The sequence below is a fragment of the Mandrillus leucophaeus genome, unplaced genomic scaffold (genome assembly GCF_000951045.1).
Source record: "Mandrillus leucophaeus isolate KB7577 unplaced genomic scaffold, Mleu.le_1.0 Scaffold760, whole genome shotgun sequence".
NCBI classification, from domain to species: domain Eukaryota; kingdom Metazoa; phylum Chordata; class Mammalia; order Primates; family Cercopithecidae; genus Mandrillus; species Mandrillus leucophaeus.
The window spans coordinates 476,594-497,211 of record NW_012108253.1 but is presented as its reverse complement, the minus strand read 5'-3'; the positions used below and the strand labels follow the sequence as shown (position 1 = coordinate 497,211).

Sequence of the window (20,618 nt, the reverse complement as noted above, 5' to 3'; positions counted from 1 at the left end):
GGAATGCAGCGGTGCAATCATGGCTCCCTGCAGCCTCAACCACCAATCCTCCTGCATCAGCCTCCCAAGTAACCAGAACTACAGGTGCGTGCCGTCACATCCAGCTAATTTATTTTTTGTAGAGACAGGGTCTCGCTATGTTGCTCAGGCTTATCTTGAACTCCTGGACTCAAGCAATCCTCCTGCCTCAATTCCCAAAGTACTGGGTTACAGATGTGAGCCAGCATGCTCAGCCAAAACCATAAAGATTTTTATTATGACTTGCAAGGAGCAAAGACTATGTTTCAGTCAGCTATTGCTCCATTAAAACACACACACACACAAATGCTTAAAAACATATAACAATAAGCATCTGTGTGTGTCAACTGAAGGTCAACAACTCTAGGCCAGAGTGTATGAATGGCTGTACCTTAAGATGTAAGTACACTTCAGCTTACCTCCTCTGCGCTTCACAGTAGGAACTCTAGTTAGTTCAAAGCACATTCTTTCTGGGGCAAAGTGTGAAAAGACAGCAGCTACCCAAGGGAAAATTTCTCTCATGAAGATGGCAGAGGTGCATATGGACACCCAACTCTGCAGGCATATTTAAAGGCCCTAATTGACTCATCCCTGCTAACATCACATTGACCAAAGTCGTTCTCATGCCCAAGGCCAAAGTCAAAGTGATATGGAAACATATCACATCTCTTTGGGAGGAATTGCAGAGTTGTTAGGCAAAGGGCTTAGATATGGAAAGAAATGAAGAATTTACCAAACTTACAAATTAACCTATATCTTGAGGAAGAGAAAAACAGCCCCAATAGCCAGAACTGGTCTGACATTAACAGCTAGGACTTGGAGTTGCTAGGAGCTGGCCTGGCTCTCACAGCAAAGCTCTGGTCAACTCATATTGGGTATAACCAATCTCAAAAAACACCAACAGGCAAGGACACTTTGTGGCCATTATGCCTTGAGATAAAAACAAGACAATTCATAATTGTGGTGAGAAAAATAAGAAACAAGGACATCGTCAAATAACAAAAGTAACCAAACATCTCCTCCTTTCTGCTAAATATGACTACTGCTTCTTTACCAGTTATAGCGAGATCCTGCTTTATCCTCTCTGTTTGTTTGTTTGTTTGTTTGTTTGTCTGTTTTTGAGACAGAATCTCACTCCGTCGCCCAGGCCAGAGTGCAGTGACGCAATATAGGCTCACCACAACTTCCTGGATTCAAATGATCTAGGCTCACCCACCTCCTAGATTCAAGCAATTCTCATGCCTCAGCCTCCCAAGTAGCTGGAATTACAGGCATGTGCCACCAAAACCCAGCTAATTTTTGTATTTTTAGTAGAGAAGGAGTTTCACCATGCAGGCTCAAACCCTGACCTCATGTGTCTGCCCGCCTCCGCCTCCCAAAGCGCTGGGATTATAGGTGTGAGCCACCACACCCAGCCTATTCTCTCCCTCATTGCAACAAACCAACAAATCTAATTTTGCTTTTCTACAGGTGTGTCTGTGGTGATCTTTGTCAGGAATTTGTCAACAGTCTTGAATTCTGAAACATTAAACATCACAGACATAGAAGCAGCTAACTTTTATGTAACACCTCCCCTTTGTCCACCACTAAACCAGATTAAGGGGAGATGTGTTAAACGTGGAAGACAACAGAGCCTCTGATAAACCACATGAATAAAAAAAAAAAAAGAATTTTTTTTTAAGTTGAAAAGTTTTGCATGGCATAAGCATAACCAATTTTTGTGTTTTTTGTTTAGATATGGGATGTTTAGATACAGGCTAAATGGCAGTTTTAAATATTTATTTAGCAAGTTTAGCAGTCTTTTTTGGGTGTGATTTTTATGTAACATAAATTTTAATGGTCCTATGGGCTTCATTATTTAGGAATGACATGGCATATGTAACCAATTCCTTTTTCTTTCTTTCTTTCTCTCTCTCTCTCTCTCTTTTTGTTGTTGTTTTTTGTTTTTTGTGTTTTTTGTTTGTTTGTTTTTGTTTTTTTAATACGGGGAGGGTGGGGTTGTGGGGGCCCTTGATATATTACTCAGGTTAGTCTCGAACTCCTCGACTCAAGTGATCCTCCAGTCTCGACCTTCCAAAGTGCAAGGATTACAGGCATGAGCCACTGCACCAGGCCCAATTCCTTATGATTACACATTTATGATGAAAACTGCCAAAACAGTGAAACCAAAACTAAGAAGCAAGTGAGGTCAGTGATGGTTCTTAACCCGGGAGACCCAAGGCACTTGCAAAACGACCACTAGACTCTACTCCCTAAAGATTTCGATTTAACTGGGTCTGGGGGAGGGGAGGAGACACAAGCATTTTGAGAAATATCCCCAGTTATGTATAATTAACAATCACCGGATCACAGCTAGATAAGGAGAAAGGCCAGGCGCTACTTAGGGGATTAAGCAACAAATCAGAGGGTCGGAAATCAGTTTTCAACTACAACAGAGTCTTGCGAATCTGGAGCAGCGGTGGATACACCTCTGCCTGCGCGGAGGGAGCGTAGCTGAAAATACTGTAATTTTTCCGTCCTTTATAAAATAGGATCAGTATTCGTTATCGACAGAAGGTTGTTAGTGCCAGCACAGGTTAGTGTTCTACTACGTACTGAAGCATACCTCTCTTAAGGGAGCTAAACACACCTCATTCTCAGTGAGCAAACAGGAAGATATACTCGATACCATCTCACTCAAGAGGAAACCTTAAAAAGCCTAACGGGAACGGAAACCAGAGCGACGAGGATGGGATTCGAACCCACGCGTGCAGAGCACAATGGATTAGCAGTCCATCGCCTTAACCACTCGGCCACCTCGTCACAGACCCTACTGACTCGCGATATATGTGATGTTTCTTTTCTCAGCACTTTCATTTGGCAATTCCTATTCTTTTGTTAAATGTTTTCAGTGACGGAAACAATGGATAAATGGCCCTCTTACTCTCGTAAAGGAAGAAAAACTAAAGAGGAGACTGGGAGGGAGGAATAGACCCTAATAAAGATGACAAAGTACACTTTCTAAGGGAAAAATAAGAGAAATTTAAAAGGAAAAATGAATTAGTGACTGCTCCTGTTTTTTAAATCAAATTGGATTTTGTCTTTTTTCTTACGTCATGTATATGAACACCATCATTAAACCAGGTATGTCTATTGTTGCATTCCTGGACACTCCTCGGTAGGATTCCCAGAGGGATACCTGCCATATGATGGCACTAATGCATTTGAGAAATAACCATTGTCTCTCCTAGAAGCCCAAGTGGGTGACTGGTAAAGTGTTGAAGTGATGGGTTACAGTCAAATTGTGATTGGTTCTGAGTGTCAGATCCTAGATTTTGGACTGTATCTTGAAGAATCCAAGCCATCTGAGGGATTTTTGTTTTGTTTTTGCTTATTCTGTACAAAGAAATGTGGTGAAAATGATCCTGAATGTTGTCATTTTTATTATCTTTTTGTATTTCATTTAAATTCTAAGTTTAAAAAAATAAATTTATTTTTATAGAGACACGCTCTCACTATGTCACTGTGTTGCCCAGGCTGGCCTCAAACTCTTAGGCTCAAGCCATCCACCCACCTTGGTTTACCCAAAGTGCTGGGATTACAGGCATAAGCCACCGTGCCCAACCTTTCTTTGGTTGTTTCTGACTCATTTCATCACAATCAGAAAAGTCAGTCTGATGCTAATGTTCTGTGAGATTAGGCACAACAGAAGAACCCCATGGCCTGGCCAGTTCCTGACAATATGCAGGCCTACTGAATAGGGTCAGACCAGTTCCTGGATACCAGGGGCTGTTTTCTCACCTATACCCAATAAAATTACAAAAACAATAATATTGTGTATGTGTGTGTTTTGAAGTGATGTAGCATTTAAAAAATAAGGCCGGGCACAGTGGCTCACACCTGTAATCCCAGCACTTTGGGAGGCCAAGGCTGGAAGATTGCTTAGGCAAGATGACCAGACTCCGACTCCACAAAATATACAGAAAATTAACAGGGTGTGGTGGCTGGTGCCTGTAGTCCCAGCTACTTGCAAGGCTGTGGTGAGAGAATCAGCTGAGCCTGGGAAGGCGAGCCTGCATCAAGCCGTAATCATACTACTGCACTCCAGCTTGGGTAACAGAGTAACAAAATAAGACCCTGTCTCAAAAGCAAAGCAAAGCAAAGCAATTAAGGATATGATCAGGATTCAAACTGTATACCCTAAGGAGGTATCAAGAAATTACCTTAAAAATATCAGACATATTAGGCATCAAATCATCATCAAAACATAGCAGGAAAGAAATGTACGAATTTTCATTTTTTTAAAGCTTCAGTTAGCAACAAATTCTGAAGTGTCCTGGAAAGAAAAAATACTGCTTGGTCTTGACTGTGTTTGGATTAGGAATTATAAAGCGTGATAAACAAACCTGGACCTGAAGGGTTCATTGGTTCTTTGATTCATTCAATCTTTTGATGAATATTTACTGAGCATTGTGTATGTTCCAGGCATTGTTCTAAGAACAAATGTATATGCCACACACAAAATTCCCTGTCCTGGTGAAACCTAATTATGTAGAAATAAGCAATAAACAATTTATAAAGCTAAATATAGGCAGAGAACAGTATTTCATGCCTATAATCATAGCACTTTGGGAAGCCAAGGCAGGCAGATTCTTCAAACTCAAGAGTTCGAGACCAGCCTGGGCACCATGGGGAAACCCCATCTCTACAAAAAATACCAAAATTAGCTGGGCATGGTGGCACACATCTGTAGTCCCAGTTACTCAGGAGGCTGAGGAGGGAGGATCGCTTGAACCCAGGAGGTTGAGGTTCAGTGAGCCAACATTGCACCACTGCACTCTAGCATGGGTGACAAAGTGAGACCTTGTCTCACCAAAAAAAAAAACAAAAAAACAAAATACACAGTATATCAGAGGATGGTATATGCATAGGAGTGGTGGCAAGTTAAATAGGGTGGTCACGGGGAAAATTAGCTCAGTGGTTCTCTATGCTCCACATTTGAATTCATAGGGAACTTTTGAGAAGTATTCATGTAAGGGCATTATCCGTATAGATTCTAATTCACTTGTTCAGGCATGATATTAAAAGAGAGTAGCAGTCGAGTTCTTCAACACTGGCTTGATTATAAAGGAAGATACACAGAGGAAAACTAGTTTTAAAAAGATGAAGGCAGCCAGGTGCAGTGGCTCACGCCTGTAATCCCAACACTTTCGGAGGCCGAGGCAGGCGGATCACAAGGTCAGGAGATTGAGACCATCCTGGCTAACTCGGTGAAACTCCGTCTCTACTAAAAATACAAAAAATTAGCCGGGCGTGGTGGCGGACACCTGTAGTCCCAGCTACTCGGGAGGCTGAGGCAGGAGAATGGCGTGAACTTGGGAGGCGAAGCTTGCAGTGAGCCAAGATTATGCCAGTGCACTCCAGCCTGGGGGAGATCATGCCAGTGCACTCCACGCCAGAGACTCAGTCTCAAAAAAAAAAAAAAGAAAAAAAAAATGGTGAGGGCAAGAGATAATTTTCCCAATTGAAAGGTACCAGGAATTGCTCCCAATACAGCACTTAGTGACCAAGCAAAAGAAGGTGTCTGCAAAGTATCAGTCATAGCATTAGACCAGTTCCAATTGGGGCTTATTCTGCCCTAAGGTCTCTAGAGTGTTTAACAGTGTGTTGGCCACACTTCCTGTGTAATCTCCTCCCTTTGAATGTTGGCTGGATCTAGTGACCTGCTCCTAACCTACAAAATATAGGAAATGTGATAGGATATCACTTTCATGATATGTGAGATATGTGTCTGTTGTTTTAAGCTGCCAATTTGGGGGCAATTTCTTATACAACAGATAACTAATATATTTAGGCAGGCCTGATCAACCAGAGAGCAGTGGATCCTATGGCTGGATGGGAGTATAGTTGAGAAAAATACCAGACATCATAGTCATAAATTTGCCAAATCTGAGTTCAGATGCTAATCATGACATCATAGACCCTTTCCGTAAGATTCTCCTATTGAAAGACTTGTGTATAAGCTTGGTGTAAATCTATACATTATCTTTTTGAAAAAAGCCATGACCAATAGATTAAATCTAAAAAGCATTAACAAATGCCTCCTATTTATTTATAGAGGGTATGGTAGGCTAAATAATGACCCCAAAAATAGGTCCACAACCAATCACCAGAACCTGTGAATATGTTACCTTATGTTACCTTAAGTAGTCAAAGGAATTTTGCAAATGGATTTTCACTGAAGATTTTGAGATGGGGAGATTATCTTGTATTATCTAAGTGGGTCCAATGTAATCAAGAGGGTCCTTATAAAAGGAAGGCAGGAGCTTCAGAGTCAGGAGAAGAAAATGTGAGTTTAGAAGCAATAAGTGATGCAAGGAAGGGACTACTAGAAGCTGAAAAAGCCAGGAAAATGAATTATCTCATGATGTCTCCAGAAGATACACAGCCCTGCTAATACTTTTATTGTAGACTTCTGATATCCAAAACGGCAAAAAAAATTTAATTGATGTTGTCTTTGCCAGGGATGGTGGTGTGCACCTATAGTCCTAGCTACTTGGGAGGCTGAAGGGGGGCGATTATTTGAACCCAGGAGTTTGAGGCTGCAATGAGCTATGATTGTGTCACTACAGTCCAGCCTGAGTGATAGTGTGAGATCCTATTTTTAAAAATAAATAAAATAGGCCAGACGCAGTGGCTCACGCCTGTAATCTCAGCACCTTGGGAGGCCGAGGTGGTCGGATCACGAGGTCAGGAGTTCAAGACCAGCCTGGTCAACATAGTGAAACCCCGTCCCTACTAAAAATACAAAAAATTAGCCAGGTGTTGTGGCAGGCGCCTGTAATCCCAGCTACCCAGGAGGCTGAGGCAGGAGAATGGCTTGAACCCGGGAGGCAGAGGTTGCAGTGAGATGAGACTGTGCCATTGCACTCCAGCCTGCGCGACAGAGCGAGACTCTGTCTCAAAAATAAATAAATAAACAAATAACAACAAATAAATTCATATTGTCTTAAACCACCAAATTTCTGGTAAGCAATAGGAAGCTAATAAAGAGTCACTAAGATAGCACCATGAAATAGGGCTAAACAGGCAGAAGGAAGTCTACAGGGCTTTTTTCTGGAACAATTTTTAGAGGCCAGAGGAGTTCACGGAGCTCTACTTTTGCTGTCATTGAGAGCCCTGGAGGATACGTTTTGAACAGTAGAGAGAGTCAACAGAAGGAATTTAGAGTCCCATTGACAGTTGGGTTGCTGTATTTGGAGTCCAGAGTGTTAACCATTATACCACGGTACCTTTGTATAACAAAGGTTCTAGTGAAGACTTGTATACTATTGCATCTGGTCAGTTAATCTTTAAAATGGGCATAGATTCAATGTAAGGAACACTAATAGCTTCGCATGGGGAGAAAAATGCAGGCTTTCAGATGACTTAATTTGTGGTTTACACATTTTCATGCCCAAGTCCAAAGATAGCATGCAGAGCATTCGGAGTGAGCTCTGAAGAAGACAAAAGTCATAGGTGGGTCCTCTGATACATGAACCTTTACTCATCCCAGCAGATGATTAACTTACAGTGATCTAACTGACTTCAGGCTCCAGCAAAGCAAAGCAAAGCTTTCAAAAGAAGAGCTTCTAGGGATACATGAGGGTGATGGGCAGAGGACAACTTTCAGTAGCCAGAGGAAAGAGCAAGAAGCTGGATGTTGCTCCAGAAAACAAGTGCAAGTATGTGAGACTATCTATACATGCCCAAGCGTACTTCTCCATTTGGGTAAACTCAAGAGCAAGGTCACTAAAACTGAGACAGGTCCACTGAAATTTGAAGCCTAGGTGCTAGCCATTAAGTCACTAGGACATTGAAATTGAATCCCTACTGAAAGACTGATATGTACTTTTAACATAACAGTTAACCTTTCAAATAATGTGGGCAATGCATTAGTTTAAGGAGTTTGGGTGGAGCCCCAGCTGAGTAGAGATAGCAGAGGCTCTAAGATGTGTACAACTGTAGCGCTGTGCAGTGCAAACATTTTAAGGACAGTGTTAGTAATTAGAAGCAGATGGAATGCTTTAAACAAGCTCTAGAAAAGGAAGAAACTGAGACTGGGGGCTGTAAAACATGAACTCTTAATCACTGGGGCCAAGATTCTAACTTACCAGAATCTGAGAAACTGGGCAAAAAGGCAAAAAGAGACATCAAGTAAAATAGGAATAGGGCTAAAATTTCAGAGGTCAGTAGACAGAGACAGTTTTCTCCAGGACAGGGTGCCATGTTGATTGGCAGCACTTGCAGCCAAGTGGGTATACCTCGAAGGTGGGTTAATGATTTAAGAGAACCACAGAGGAAAATTGACCAAGATGTTGCTAAAATCCCAAAGAGATTTGGACTCAAATTCCTGGATTCAGAATCCCAAGTGCTAACCCATATACTATGGGACCCTTACATGAGGCGCTTGCTGCTACAATTCTTATGTAAATCCTTGCATTTTGAGGGACCTCCAAAGAAGAAAAGATTCGCAGGAGGGGCCTCTGACACATAAACCATTAAGCACCCTGAGCACGCAAATAACACCCTGGCTGCCTTTGGGAAGTCAGGGAAGAGTGGATGCTAAGAGAAAAGACCAAGAATGTACAAGAACATGATACTAGTCAGAAGCTAGAAATGACAATCGGGAGTTACATGACACTTGCTAATTGGGAGAAGAAACTGCGAATGAGAAGGTAAATCCACAGACCAGAGTGTGTTGGCGATTTAAGAGAAGAACGAAGGATGGGTCACTAAAATTAGGAGAGGTCCCACCGAGATTTGAACTCGGATCGCTGGATTCAAAGTCCAGAGTGCTAACCATTACACCATGGGGCCACCTTCCATTATCAATTTCATGAATATCTATAAATATTGATTACAGAGCATGTCATGTATTCTATACAGTATTCTATTAATATTTATTAAATTAATACTATCTGTATCCCATATAGTAGAGGCTCCAAGAGACTCACATGCACTACAAACATACCTGGACCAAGTCCATCTTAGAAAGTGATAAAACTTGAAGCTGTTTGAGTATTGTTCAAAAAAAGAAAGAACTGAGGTCTGGTAGGTGTAACACGTATCCTTAAACTTGCATATGATAATCTAAATCTGAGGAACTTGCGTCCAACAAGAGAGGAGAGGCAAGAGAGGACAGATGTGAAATTACAGGTGAAAAATTAGAGGATGCTGTTCTGCAGGGAAGCATCGTGCTGCCTACTGGGATGGGATGTTAATGAGCTTAAGTGATCAGGTGCACGCTGTTCTGTGTACAATGTTAATTTGAGAGAAGGAAAGAGCACTAAAAGTGTTAGAGGTCCCACCGAGATTTGAACTCGGATCGCTGGATTCAAAGTCCAGAGTGCTAACCATTACACCATGGGGCCAACGCCACAGTACCATCCTAGCATATTTTTGATAGCATGAATGTAGTACGTGGAATTGATCCATTGAGAGTGCTGTTTACTTTGGCCTCTCAAAATAGGTGCATAGTCCCAGATTCCGAGAAAGCAACAAAACTGCTCCGGCAGGAGGAAAGCAAGAACAGAACTCACCTTTCCCAAAACTTGTTCGGATCTGCCCACGGAGATTATGAATAGGAGCGTTCCTTGATTAATCAGAACCGTGCATTTGCTGAACTTTTAGGTCACGATACGTTTAATCTACTTAAGTTTATAAAAGAAAATATCAACACTCAGACATCTCTTAAAACATCTATGCAACAGTTTTGGAGATTCTCTATCTGGTGTTTCCTCTGCAATTCTGGCCTCTGAAAGTAGGATGATAGGAGGCGAACCAGAAAGGATCTGTTTGAGATATTGATTCCATAAGTTAAAGGCAAGCACGGTTTTGGAAGTCAGACGTGAGCTGAATTTCAGATAGGGAGACAGCATTTCAAGAAGACTTAAAGGCAAAACAACTTGAGCGTTTTTCCATCATTTTTATAGCAGTGTCAGAAATTACTTGTGTTTTCAAGTGCTTGCCCACGTAACACTTTGAAAATCTTTCTCTAAGTCTTGTTATACAAAAGAACTAAAACTATCTGCTTCCACTTTTATGGAGAAAGATAACAGAAAAATAAAAAATACTACTCCATGTTATTCTGTGTGATTGCACAGGTAGTGTACCGCATTTCCTCTACCTGAAAGAAAAAAAAAAAACCACACCGTAGTCGGCAGGATTCGAACCTGCGCGGGGAGACCCCAATGGATTTCAAGTCCATCGCCTTAACCACTCGGCCACGACTACGTGCCTCCTTCAGCACCCTGGATATATTCCCATGAGGAATATATGTTTCTTTTCACAGACATCTTTTAATTCGTTGGACAAGATAACAACTCTGGAAAGTTTCTCTTCCTGGTTAAAAAACAGAATCAAAATTTTAAAGATTTACATATTGGCTAAAAGAGATATTGCAAATTGCAAGACTTGTCTGATGGAGGAAGTACGAAAGACTTTAAGAGGGGGCCACACGCCAACCCCTAAATGGTCTCCAAATCTAAGAGGCTGGCTGAAAGGCTCTCCACACCTAATTAGTAGGATTACAGACATTGAAGACTGCAAATTTGCATTTCCACCAGAATACCTTGTGGATTCTTATACACGGGTCAGGTCCGCTAACGTTTAGCATGCCTCATTTAAAACTCCTATTTTGCAGTGTCCTAGTCTTCAAGTAAAATATACAACGCCACATAGCAGAGGATGGTTTCGATCCATCGACCTCTGGGTTATGGGCCCAGCACGCTTCCGCTGCGCCACTCTGCTGTCACAACAGCACTCCTGTCATGGATATATTAAAGGCTACAATTTCTGGCATCTTCCTAACTTTAAATGACTTCTTGTCCTTTGCCAAATTATCCTGGAGAATGAGAAGTGCACACTGGCCATCCATATGGGGCTGCACGCCACTTCTAAACACCAGCAGTTTAGAATTCTTCCTCGATAAATTCGAATCAGCTAAGGTTGAAGTTCTCCGGAGTTCCGACGGAAGCATGTTTCGAGTTACTGGAAAAATAAGTGCAGGTTAATTGGCATAATTTATAAAGGTGAAATTATAAATGCTTGGGCAAATTTCAGCCATTCCTGGATACCAGAGGGAGTCGTTATTACTTTCAGACATTTTTTACTTGCGATTTTCATCGAAAATGTTCAGTGGAAAAAAAAAAAAACTACAGTTGCATCGAGGGGGAACCGAAACTGAATCTCCCTCTCGGCAGGTGAGAATTCTACCACTCAACTACCGGTGCTAAAAGTAATTGCATGCGTTTGTTTTCTTTTTTATCTATCATATCGTCCTTTAAAAAGTGACAACGTATGTTCTCTGTCTATAATGTTTTAAAAATCCAATCAAATATTATATCTAAATATTCTGAGTAAACCTTTGAACACAGAAGTAAACAGAAAGTCTGCTGATACGTGACCCTTGGAGACTTTCGAAGTGAAAAAGACACTCAAGCCTGTAATCCCAGCATTTTGGGAGGCCGAGGCGGGTGGATAGCTTGAGGTCAGGAGTTCGAGACCAGCCTGCCCAACACGGTGACACCCTGTCTCTATTTAAAATACAAAAATTAGCCGGGCGTGGTGGGTGGCGCGTGCCTGTAATCCCAGCTACTCGGGAGGCTGAAGCACGAGAATCGCTGGAACCCGGAAGGAGGAGGTTGCAGTGAGCGGAGATGGCCCATCAAATGCACTCCAGCCTGGGTGACAAAGGAGAAAGGGGAGGGGAGGGGAGGGGAGAGAGAAAGTTTGAGTTTCGGGAAGGAAATCAAGCTCATCCACTTGGCTGTTGAGTAGAAGCCTCAGTTATGGCCTTTTTTTTTTTTTTTTTTTTGAGACTGAGTCTTGCTCTGTCGCCTGGGTTAGAGTGCAGTGGCACCATCTCGGCTCACTGCAACCTCCACCTCCCAGGTTCAAGTGATTCTCCTGTCTCAGCCTCCCAAGTAGCTAGGATTACAGGTCCATGCCACCATGCCCGGGTAATTTTTATATTTTTAGTAGAAATGGGATTTCACCATGTTGGCCAGGCTGGTCTCGAACTCCTGACCTCAGGCGATGTGACCGGCAAAGTGCAGGAATTGCAGATGTGAGCCACGGTGCCTGGCTGGGAGTTTATTTTTGTAATGGGGTACACGGAAAAGGCTGGGAAATTATGGCCAGGCCAACCCAAAATCACAAAGTTTTCCAGAGCTTATATACCTTCTAAGCTATATGTCTACATGTAAGTGTGCATGCATTTAAAGACATACTCTTGGCATGCATTTAAAGACATACGAAGCTATATGTCTACATGTAAATGTGCATGCGTTTAAAGACACATAGCCTTTGTATAAGGGCACTGGCTTTTTTTTTTTTTCTTTTAATATTTAACTTAACCACTCAGTCAGTGCTGACACTGTTGTCATGGAGGCCTGTGTGTTCAGCCATTAGGGAGACCTGGCCTGCCACTCTATGTCTGCTATGTCAAACGAAAACGATACTCTCCTTGATCAAACTCTAGTCAGGCTCTTCCGTACGTTCTTCTCACCTAAGCCTCAACCTTGACCTTTAAAGACTAAAGACACTAACATGATTTCTAACAGCTCAAGACCACATCCCTAGGATGACCGTAGTCCCCTTTAAAGTGCCTGCTGGAGAAAAATCAAGACTGCCAAAAGAATGTACTGTTTTTCCAAACAACACCTGAAGATAAAGCCCGTCACCCACTTCTGTGGGAAGGTAGGAGCTTAACTTCTGTCAGCACCAGTTAGCAAACGTAGATGGGTTTCATATGAACTAATCTCCTCTTTCTGATTTTTGTAATTTTTCACTCCACTGAGCACTGCTCACCCCCTTTTCTGTTCCTTCATTTTGTCTTTAAAATGCTCAGTCACAGGCTGGGCGCAGTGGCTCATGACTGTAATCCCAGCACGTTGGGAGGCCAAGGCGGGCGGATTACCTGAGGTCAGGAGTTCGAGACCAGCCTAGCCAACATGGTGAAAACCTGTCTGTACTAAAAATACAAAAATTAGCCGGGCGTGGTGGCAGGTGCCTGTAATCCCAGCTACTTAGGAGGCTGAGGCAGGAGAATCCCTTGAACCTGGGAGGTGGAAGTTGCAATGAGCCGAGATTGCACCATTGCACTCCAGCCTGGGCAATAAGAGCAAGATTTCATCTCAAGAAAAAAGAAAAAAAAAATACTCAGTCACTTCTGCACAAATTTAAGTTGAGTTCATTTCATGCTCTACTCTTCTTTATTGGAATATTGTATGGATTAAAATCTGTACTGGGTACAGGGGTCTCAGGATCAAGTGGCATCTCTTGATCTGCTGAAAAGCTAAATCTCAGAAACGTCTCAAATGCCAGGTTTTCATTTTGTTTTTATTTTTTGAGATGCAGTTTCACTCTTGTTGCCCAGGCTGGAGTGCAGTGGCGTGGTGTCAGCGCACTGCAACCTCCGCCTCCTGGGTTCAAATGATTCTCCTGCCTCAGGCCTCCCAAATAGCTGGGATTACAGGCGCCACCACGCCCGGTTAATTTTTTGTATTTTTAGTAGAGACGGGGTTTCATCATGTTGGCCAGATTGGTCTCGAACTCCTGACCTTGGGTGATCCACCCACCTCGGCCTCCCAAAGTGCAGGGATTGTAGGCATAAGCCACAGCTCTTGGCGGGGAAGTTATAAATCTTGCAACCCCCAGTTAGTGACCCTGGGGCAGTAAAAAACTTACAGAAAAACAAGCTAAGCAATGGCAGGTTATTTGTCTATGCCTATGCTTGAGCAAAGTTCAGGACCCTACCATAATTCTTACCTATTCTTGTGAATGCAGCTTCAGTCTCCACAAAAGAAGGTGGAGGCCAGTTTTCCTTGCCTCAAAGTGTATCTGTAAACTGAATTCCTCTTGTAGTTCTCTTGGCCTCTGCCCTAAAATAAGCAAAAAAACAAAACAAACAAACCAAACAATTTAGCTTATGAGGTGTAGAAGCAAGATGGAGTCAGTCATGTTAGATTTCTGTCATTACTTATAATTCTGCCAAGGTGGCATCAGTGTGAGCAAATAAATTTCTGTCATTTAAGCCTCCCAGTATATGGTACTTGTTATGGCAGCCCTAGCAAACCAATACAATTACTAACAGTGAAATCTGGAGCAATAAAATAATTACTGTGCAATAATAGTATAGAACTTTAACAGAACTCTAATTATACACCTTTTAGGAATACAGTAAAATAGAAAATGCTTGTTTCCTTAAAAAAAAAAAAAAAAAAGACAAGTGGACAGGGCGCAGTGGCTCATGCCTGTAATCCCAGCACTTTGGGAGGCCGAGACGGGTGGATCACGAGGTCAGGAATTCGAGACCAGCCTGGCCAACATAGTGAAACCCTATCTCTACTAAAAATACAAAAATTAGCTGGGCATGGTGGTGCATGCCTGTAGTCCCAGCTAGTCGGGAAGCTGAGGCAGGAGGATTGCTTGAACCTGAGAGGCAGAGGTTGCAGGGCGCCAAGATCCCGCCACTGCACCCCAAGCCTGGGCGACAAAAAAAAAAAAAAAAAAAAAAGGTTTATGTCAATATCCTTGGCAAGAGATAATAAATGGAAGCAAATAGGCCACTGTAATAATTGAGAGAAGTGAATAAATGGGATATGAAATATGAGGAGATAAAACTCAGCACAACTTGGGACTCCAAGCGAAGAAGAGGTAATGTCCAGGATGGCTGCAAGTTCCTGACTCCAGGTCGAGTGGGGATGAAACTGAGAAGGCATGAAGTGTTGCAGGCAGATAAGCAAAGGAAGAGTCAGGAAGCAAAGAGGGCAGGGCATGAGCATGGAAAAAGCGCCAACTTTTAGGGGGTTACGTGTAGGAAAAGTTATCTAATGCCAGAAGAGAGCGTTTAATCTCCCTTTGAAGAGGTGGCCAAAGATAGACTGTCCACCAGGTGAATTCATTTTAGAGTCATAACAGCAAGCCAAGGGCGAAAGAGACAGATCTCACTCATCTGTGAATGCAGAAAACAAAACGTGTCCTTTCTGTCAATGTCTTGAGTTCTTTATCTCGAGTTGACTAAGTGTATCTCAGTTCAGATCATTTTGCCCCCTTCCAAAACACAACCACCCCTGACCCCGACGTGATTTGAACACGCAACCTTCTGATCTGGAGTCAGACGCGCTACCGTTGCGCCACGAGGTCACTGGAACATGGGCTTTTCGTTTTCAAGTAAGAATCTAATCTTATCTTCCTCCCAATTTCATTATTTGATTTGATCTCTTTTCACAGTTTCGCTAAGGCTTTGTTGAGAAAAATAAGGGAGTGTCCGGATTAAACATTAACCCCAAACCCAAATAAATGCTCCATATATGAAAAACAGTTGTTTCTCAAGTTCAAGTTTAGATTTGCGGTGAAAGAGTAATAAGAACGGTTATGAAGTTTGTAGTACCACTTTCTGTAAATGCGCTAGACGACTCCCTCTTCAGGAAGAGAATTCCAGGCTTGCACTGCCCCGCAGGACCTGGCCTAGCTAGCACTTACTTCACTCAAACCTATGCGCACACCCGCCCCATCCTCAACCTACTGGGATTCAAAATCCTAACATGAATAATATCTCTTGCCTAAAGGCTCACTTCTCAGTCCAAATCCACGGGCCCTCTGGTCTCTATTGTGTACACGAGCCATTCAGTTCACAAAAATAACCCAAAACAAGCCGCTAACATTTACTGAACTCACCGTTTTCCTCTAGCCTCGTGGATTAACTTCCTCCAGCCTAGCTATTCTCAAAAAGCGCCTCAGGGTCGGAAGCAGCAGGGAAGCTAGGAAAAGCGGAACCTCACGCCTACTGAATCAGAAACTGGGCGTGGGTCCCACCAGTCTGTTTTAACTAGCCTTCCAGGAGTTTGGGATGTAGGAAAAAGTTTGAGAATGACTGTTCCAGCCTAGAAACCCGATATTTTGCTCTTTCAAGAAAATAAGGCCAGGCGCGTTGGCTCTGGGAGGCCGAGGCGGGCGGATCACCTGAGGTCGGGAGTTCAAGACCAGCCTGACCGATATGGAGAACCCCCCCCTCTCTACTAAAAATACAAAATTAGCCGGGCGTGGTGGCGCATGCCTGTAATCCCAGCTACTCGGGAGGCTGAGGCAGGAGAATCGCTTGAACCCAGGAGGCAGGGGTTGCGGTGAGCCGAGATCGTGCCACTCACTGCACTCCAGCCTGGGCAATACGTGCGAAACTCCGTCTCAAAAAAAAAAAAAAAAAAAAATAAGAAGAAGAAAAGAAAAAAAGAAAAGAAACGTCCAGCCTTCTAAGATGGAGGAAGGGCAGTGTATTAGTTAACTGTGCTCCTGTAACAAATACTACAGACTGGGTGGCTTAGACAACAGAAATCACTTTCTCACATTTCTGGACACTAGCAGTCCGAGATCAAAGAACTTACCTGTTTGATTTTTTTTTCTCCCCTGAGGCCTTTTTTGTTGGCTTGCAGGTGACTATCTTCTCCCTCTGCCTTTAAATGATTTTTTCTTTGTGTGTCCGTGTTTTAATCTCTTCCTATAAGGACACCTGCCCTTATGATTAGGGCCCTACTTTCATGATCTCAAATTACCTTAATTACCCCCTTTAAAGACCCTATCTCCAAATACTGTCACATTCTTTTTCCCTTTATTTATTTATTTACTTATTGATAAACATTATTTCATTCTATTTCCCCATTTCGCAGATGAAATACTGTCACATTATGAAGTACTAGAGATTAGGGCTTCAACATATGAACTTGGGGGTTTGGAGGAAGGCTAAATTCAGTTCACACAGGTAGTTTCCAGACGAAGCTGTACTGACAATTTCCGAGCCTGGCATAGGGAAAAGGGATATAAATGGGGACTCCGTGGTGAAAATCTACTGTCTCTTTGCTTTTCCCACTCCTGGTTTAGGATTTAGCTTTCTCAAGGCTCTCAAAATCACCGACTCCTCAATTAGCTTTCCAGATGACAAACTTTTGTTTCTGTTATCTCCTCTCCCTATTTGGATGTATATTTTAGTGTTGTTTGAGTGAGATTTGCGGAGCATGCAGAAGTAAATTCTTGTGTTTAACCCGCAGTCTTTACCTGGAAGCATCGTAAGGCAGTGGTGGTTCCCTGCATGTGGAAAGCAGTCTGGTTCTGCCTTCGCCTCTCCAGCTCTCAACTCAAGCATTCCAAATGCTGGCATTGTCCAGAAAAATCTAACAGGTTTATTTATAATTATTATAAAGTTGAACCGCTGAAACTTGTTCACTGAAACATCTTAACTTGCATTAATGCTGCACGTTTCCGCATTTATATTAAAAATTCACACCCAAATGAAAATGGAAAAACTGCAAATATCTGATTTCTGTCCCCTATTTTTCCACTCGAATCATACACTTAGGTACCTTTTGACCCCATGGGAAAAAAAATAACGTTCAGAACTACCAATAACAGGAAGAAGAGAATTTTTTCTAATGAAATGTTTCCCATCGTGGTGGATTCGTAAGCACGTTCTCCACGTATGCGGCGTGCTAGCTGGATGTCTTTTGGCATAATTGTTACACGTTTGGCATGGATAGCACACAGGTTGGTGTCTTCAAAAAGGCCAACCAGATAGGCCTCACTTGCCTCCTGCAAAGCACCTATAGCTGCTCTCTGGAAGCGCAGATCTGTTTTAAAAGTCCTGAGCAATTTCTCGCACCAGACGCTGGAAGGGAAGTTTGCAAATCATAACTTCACGGAGTGCCACTGTACCAGGCCTGTAGCGATGAGGTTTCTTCACCCCTCCAGTAGTGGGCGCACTCTTGCGAGCGGCTTTTGTAGGCCAGTTGCTTCCTGGGTGCTTTACCACCGGTGGATCTGCCGGTGGATTTGCGGGCAGTCGGCTTTGTACGAGCCATGGTATAGAGACCTCCTTACTTACTCCCCTTCTCCTTTGGCTGGAGCTCGTTGAGCGAGAGGCCGCGCTGAGCTGGCGTTAGAGAGCTACGGCAGCACAGCGGCGGCTGCGAACACAATTGCAGTAATTTTTTTTTTTTTTTTTTTTTAGACAGAGTCGCGCACTGTCGCCCCGGCTGGAGTCTGGAGTGGGCACGATCTCGGATCACTGCAACCTCCGCCTCCGCCTCCGCCTCCGCCTCCTGGGTTTTCAATCCATTCTCCTGGCTCAGCCTCCCCAGTAGCTGGGATTACAGGCGCCCGCCACCACGTCCTGCTAATTTTTGTATTTTTAGAAGAGACGGGGTTTCACAGTGTTGGCCAGGCTGGTCTCGAACTCCCGACCTGGTGATTCGCCTGTCTCGGCCTCACAAAGTGCTGGGATTACACGCGTGAGCTACCGCGTCCGGCCAATTGCGGTACTTGTTTTTTTGTTGTTGTTTGTTTGTTTGTTTGTTTTTTAACCATTAAACTTCGTCTCTCCCCAACCAGGATGTTTTTTTCAGGGGTTGGAAATTCCTTGGTTTACAACAGTGATTTCACTAAGTACATTTACAGCTCATGGGGAGGAGATTATTTTCTGTCAAAAAATTGATGCGCTTCCTAGCCCGAGACCACGTGGCCTAATGGATAAGGCGTCTGACTTCGGATCAGAAGATTGAGGGTTCGAATCCCTCCGTGGTTATTTGGGGGCCTGACTGCTTTGGTGTTATTTTCCGTCCTCAAAGCTGGTAATCAGAAATGTACTCTTTCCACTTACTTCACTAAATTATCGCAATTGTAGATCCCTTCCTACAATCCCTTTGCCTTTGCCCTGTACTTAGCCGCCCCATGTCTGTTTATCCTCTCTCTCTCCACCATAACGCCATACAGTCCATCTTCTGGGCCAGCGCTACTCAAAATTTGGTCCAGTCCCTGAACCAGTAACATCACCTGGGAGCTTCTTAAAAATAACAGCTTTCGAGGTCGACCTCCCTCACTAGTCCGCACTACACTTGACCTACTTAGAATCGCCGTGTGTGGGCCCTAGGATTCTGGGGTTTAACCCAGTGGTTCGGTTGCACGCTCGAGTATGAGAACCATTTATAGACCTTACAGGCTGTAGAATGCACTCTAGACCATAAAGCACAAACACGTCAGACCCAATTACAATTTAGCGCCAACCTACGTGAGTTTCAAGGCTGTTACGACAGGGGTAATGTGAAGCTGCCATGGGAACCTCTTGGAAAGACTGGGGTACGAAGGAAGGCAGAAAAGAGGTCCACACGTTTGACAAAAGTGTCTTCTAACAAATACAGAAGACTGGTAGAATTAGAAGAATCACCATTTGCAAACCTTAGAAAAATAATAGACCAAAGCAACGAATGAGCTTAACGACCTTAAAACCATTAGGAAAAGGTAGTTGGGAAATAAGATATGCTCATGGTGTTAAGGGCCACCCCAACATTACTTGTCAATTGCGAAGGGAGAAATATAGAACCCTGGGGGGCACCACTCGGTCTCCACCATCAGCAGGATATCCCAACAGGTGCCTCCTGATGTGAAGCTAGTACAGTGTAAAGAACAGCGTCTGGGCAAAAATGTTTAACCTAAATCTAATCACTCAAATTAATCACAAGAGCAATCATTTAGATTTATCTTCTAATTTAAAAGGAGCAAAAATAAATTAAAAGATGCCATAAGGAAACAATGAGACAAATCCAGAATGTAGGACATTCTATGAGACAATTAGACCTTTTTTCTTACTTTGTTTTGTTTTGTTTTGAGACAGGGTCTCGCTCTGTCGCCCAGGCTGGAGTGCAGTGGTGAAATCACAGCTCACTGCAGCCTCGATCTCCGGTGCTCAAGTGATCCTCACCTCAGCCTCCCTAGTAGCTGAGACCACAGGCACACACCACCCGGCCTGATTAATTATTTTTCTATTTTTTGTAGAGACCGATCTCCCTGTGTTGCCCAGGCCGGGGGAAGAAAGGGAGGCAGGCAGGAAGGCAGGAAGGCAGGAAGACAGGAAGGAAGAGATTAAAAGATGTCATGAGGAAATAATAAACAGCTGGGAGACTGTTCTAATGTGAAAGAACGTAAGGAAACGTAAAAACTGACTCTAAAAATATATTAGATAAATTCAAATAAATGCTTAGATGTTTTTATTCACTTATTTAGAGTTTCTTTCGGTCGCCCAGGCTGGAATGCAGTGGCGCGATCACTGTAACCTCCTGAGCTCAAGCCATTCTCCCGCCTAAAATTCCGGAGTAGCTGGGATTACAGGAGCGCGCCACCAGGCCAGGCTGATGTTTTAAAATCTGTTTTGTACAGAGGCACAAGAGAAGAGCTTGTTTTGTTACCGGTGCTCCCAAACCCTGGGGTCAAGAAATCCTCCCGCCTCAGCATTCCCAAATGTTACAGGCGTGAGCCACTGCACCCAATCAGATATGAGATATTTTTAAATAATTGCTTGATTTTTTTAAGTTTTGTTAATGATATTGTAGTTAAATAAAAGATGTATGTTTAGGCGACACATGTTTATGGATTTTGTTGTGATATATCATAATGTCTGCAAGTGAATTTCATATGATTCAGCAGAAATAGGTAGATGAGACTAAGATGGCAAAATGTTAATTATTGAATGTGGGTGATGAGTATACAGATAATTGCCTATTCTTTCACATTCTTTATATGTTTGAAAGTTTTTA

At 43.0% G+C, this 20,618-nt stretch overlaps 1 protein-coding gene, 1 long non-coding RNA gene and 7 other non-coding genes across 9 annotated transcripts in view; 1 reads left to right on the top strand and 8 right to left on the bottom strand.

Annotated features, from left to right (window-relative positions):
• Nucleotides 1–17,891, bottom strand: part of LOC105529365 — a 51,666-nt gene extending 33,775 nt beyond the window's left edge. Inside the window, 6 exon segments of the mRNA XM_011966492.1 lie at nucleotides 9,579–9,631; nucleotides 10,289–10,380; nucleotides 10,850–11,028; nucleotides 17,397–17,670; nucleotides 17,672–17,812; nucleotides 17,814–17,891. Of these exon segments, the coding sequence (XP_011821882.1) occupies nucleotides 9,579–9,631; nucleotides 10,289–10,380; nucleotides 10,850–11,028; nucleotides 17,397–17,670; nucleotides 17,672–17,812; nucleotides 17,814–17,891 (817 nt within the window).
• Nucleotides 2,739–2,820, bottom strand: TRNAS-GCU. The gene has a single exon. It is a non-coding gene; the product is annotated as a tRNA-Ser (tRNA).
• Nucleotides 8,785–8,856, bottom strand: TRNAQ-UUG. The gene has a single exon. It is a non-coding gene; the product is annotated as a tRNA-Gln (tRNA).
• Nucleotides 9,339–9,410, bottom strand: TRNAQ-UUG. Its single transcript has one exon. It is a non-coding gene; the product is annotated as a tRNA-Gln (tRNA).
• On the bottom strand, nucleotides 10,191–10,272 carry TRNAS-UGA. The gene has a single exon. It is a non-coding gene; the product is annotated as a tRNA-Ser (tRNA).
• TRNAM-CAU lies at nucleotides 10,717–10,788 on the bottom strand. The gene has a single exon. It is a non-coding gene; the product is annotated as a tRNA-Met (tRNA).
• Nucleotides 15,115–15,186, bottom strand: TRNAW-CCA. The gene has a single exon. It is a non-coding gene; the product is annotated as a tRNA-Trp (tRNA).
• Nucleotides 17,892–18,540: 649 nt separating the features above from the next.
• TRNAR-UCG lies at nucleotides 18,541–18,613 on the top strand. Its single transcript has one exon. It is a non-coding gene; the product is annotated as a tRNA-Arg (tRNA).
• A 1,968-nt stretch (nucleotides 18,614–20,581) lies between these two features.
• The window catches only part of LOC105529315, a 7,035-nt gene continuing 6,998 nt past the window's right edge, over nucleotides 20,582–20,618 (bottom strand). The window contains exon 3 of the long non-coding RNA XR_001004491.1: nucleotides 20,582–20,618. This exon is cut by the window's right edge and continues 273 nt beyond it. This is a non-coding gene — a long non-coding RNA (uncharacterized LOC105529315).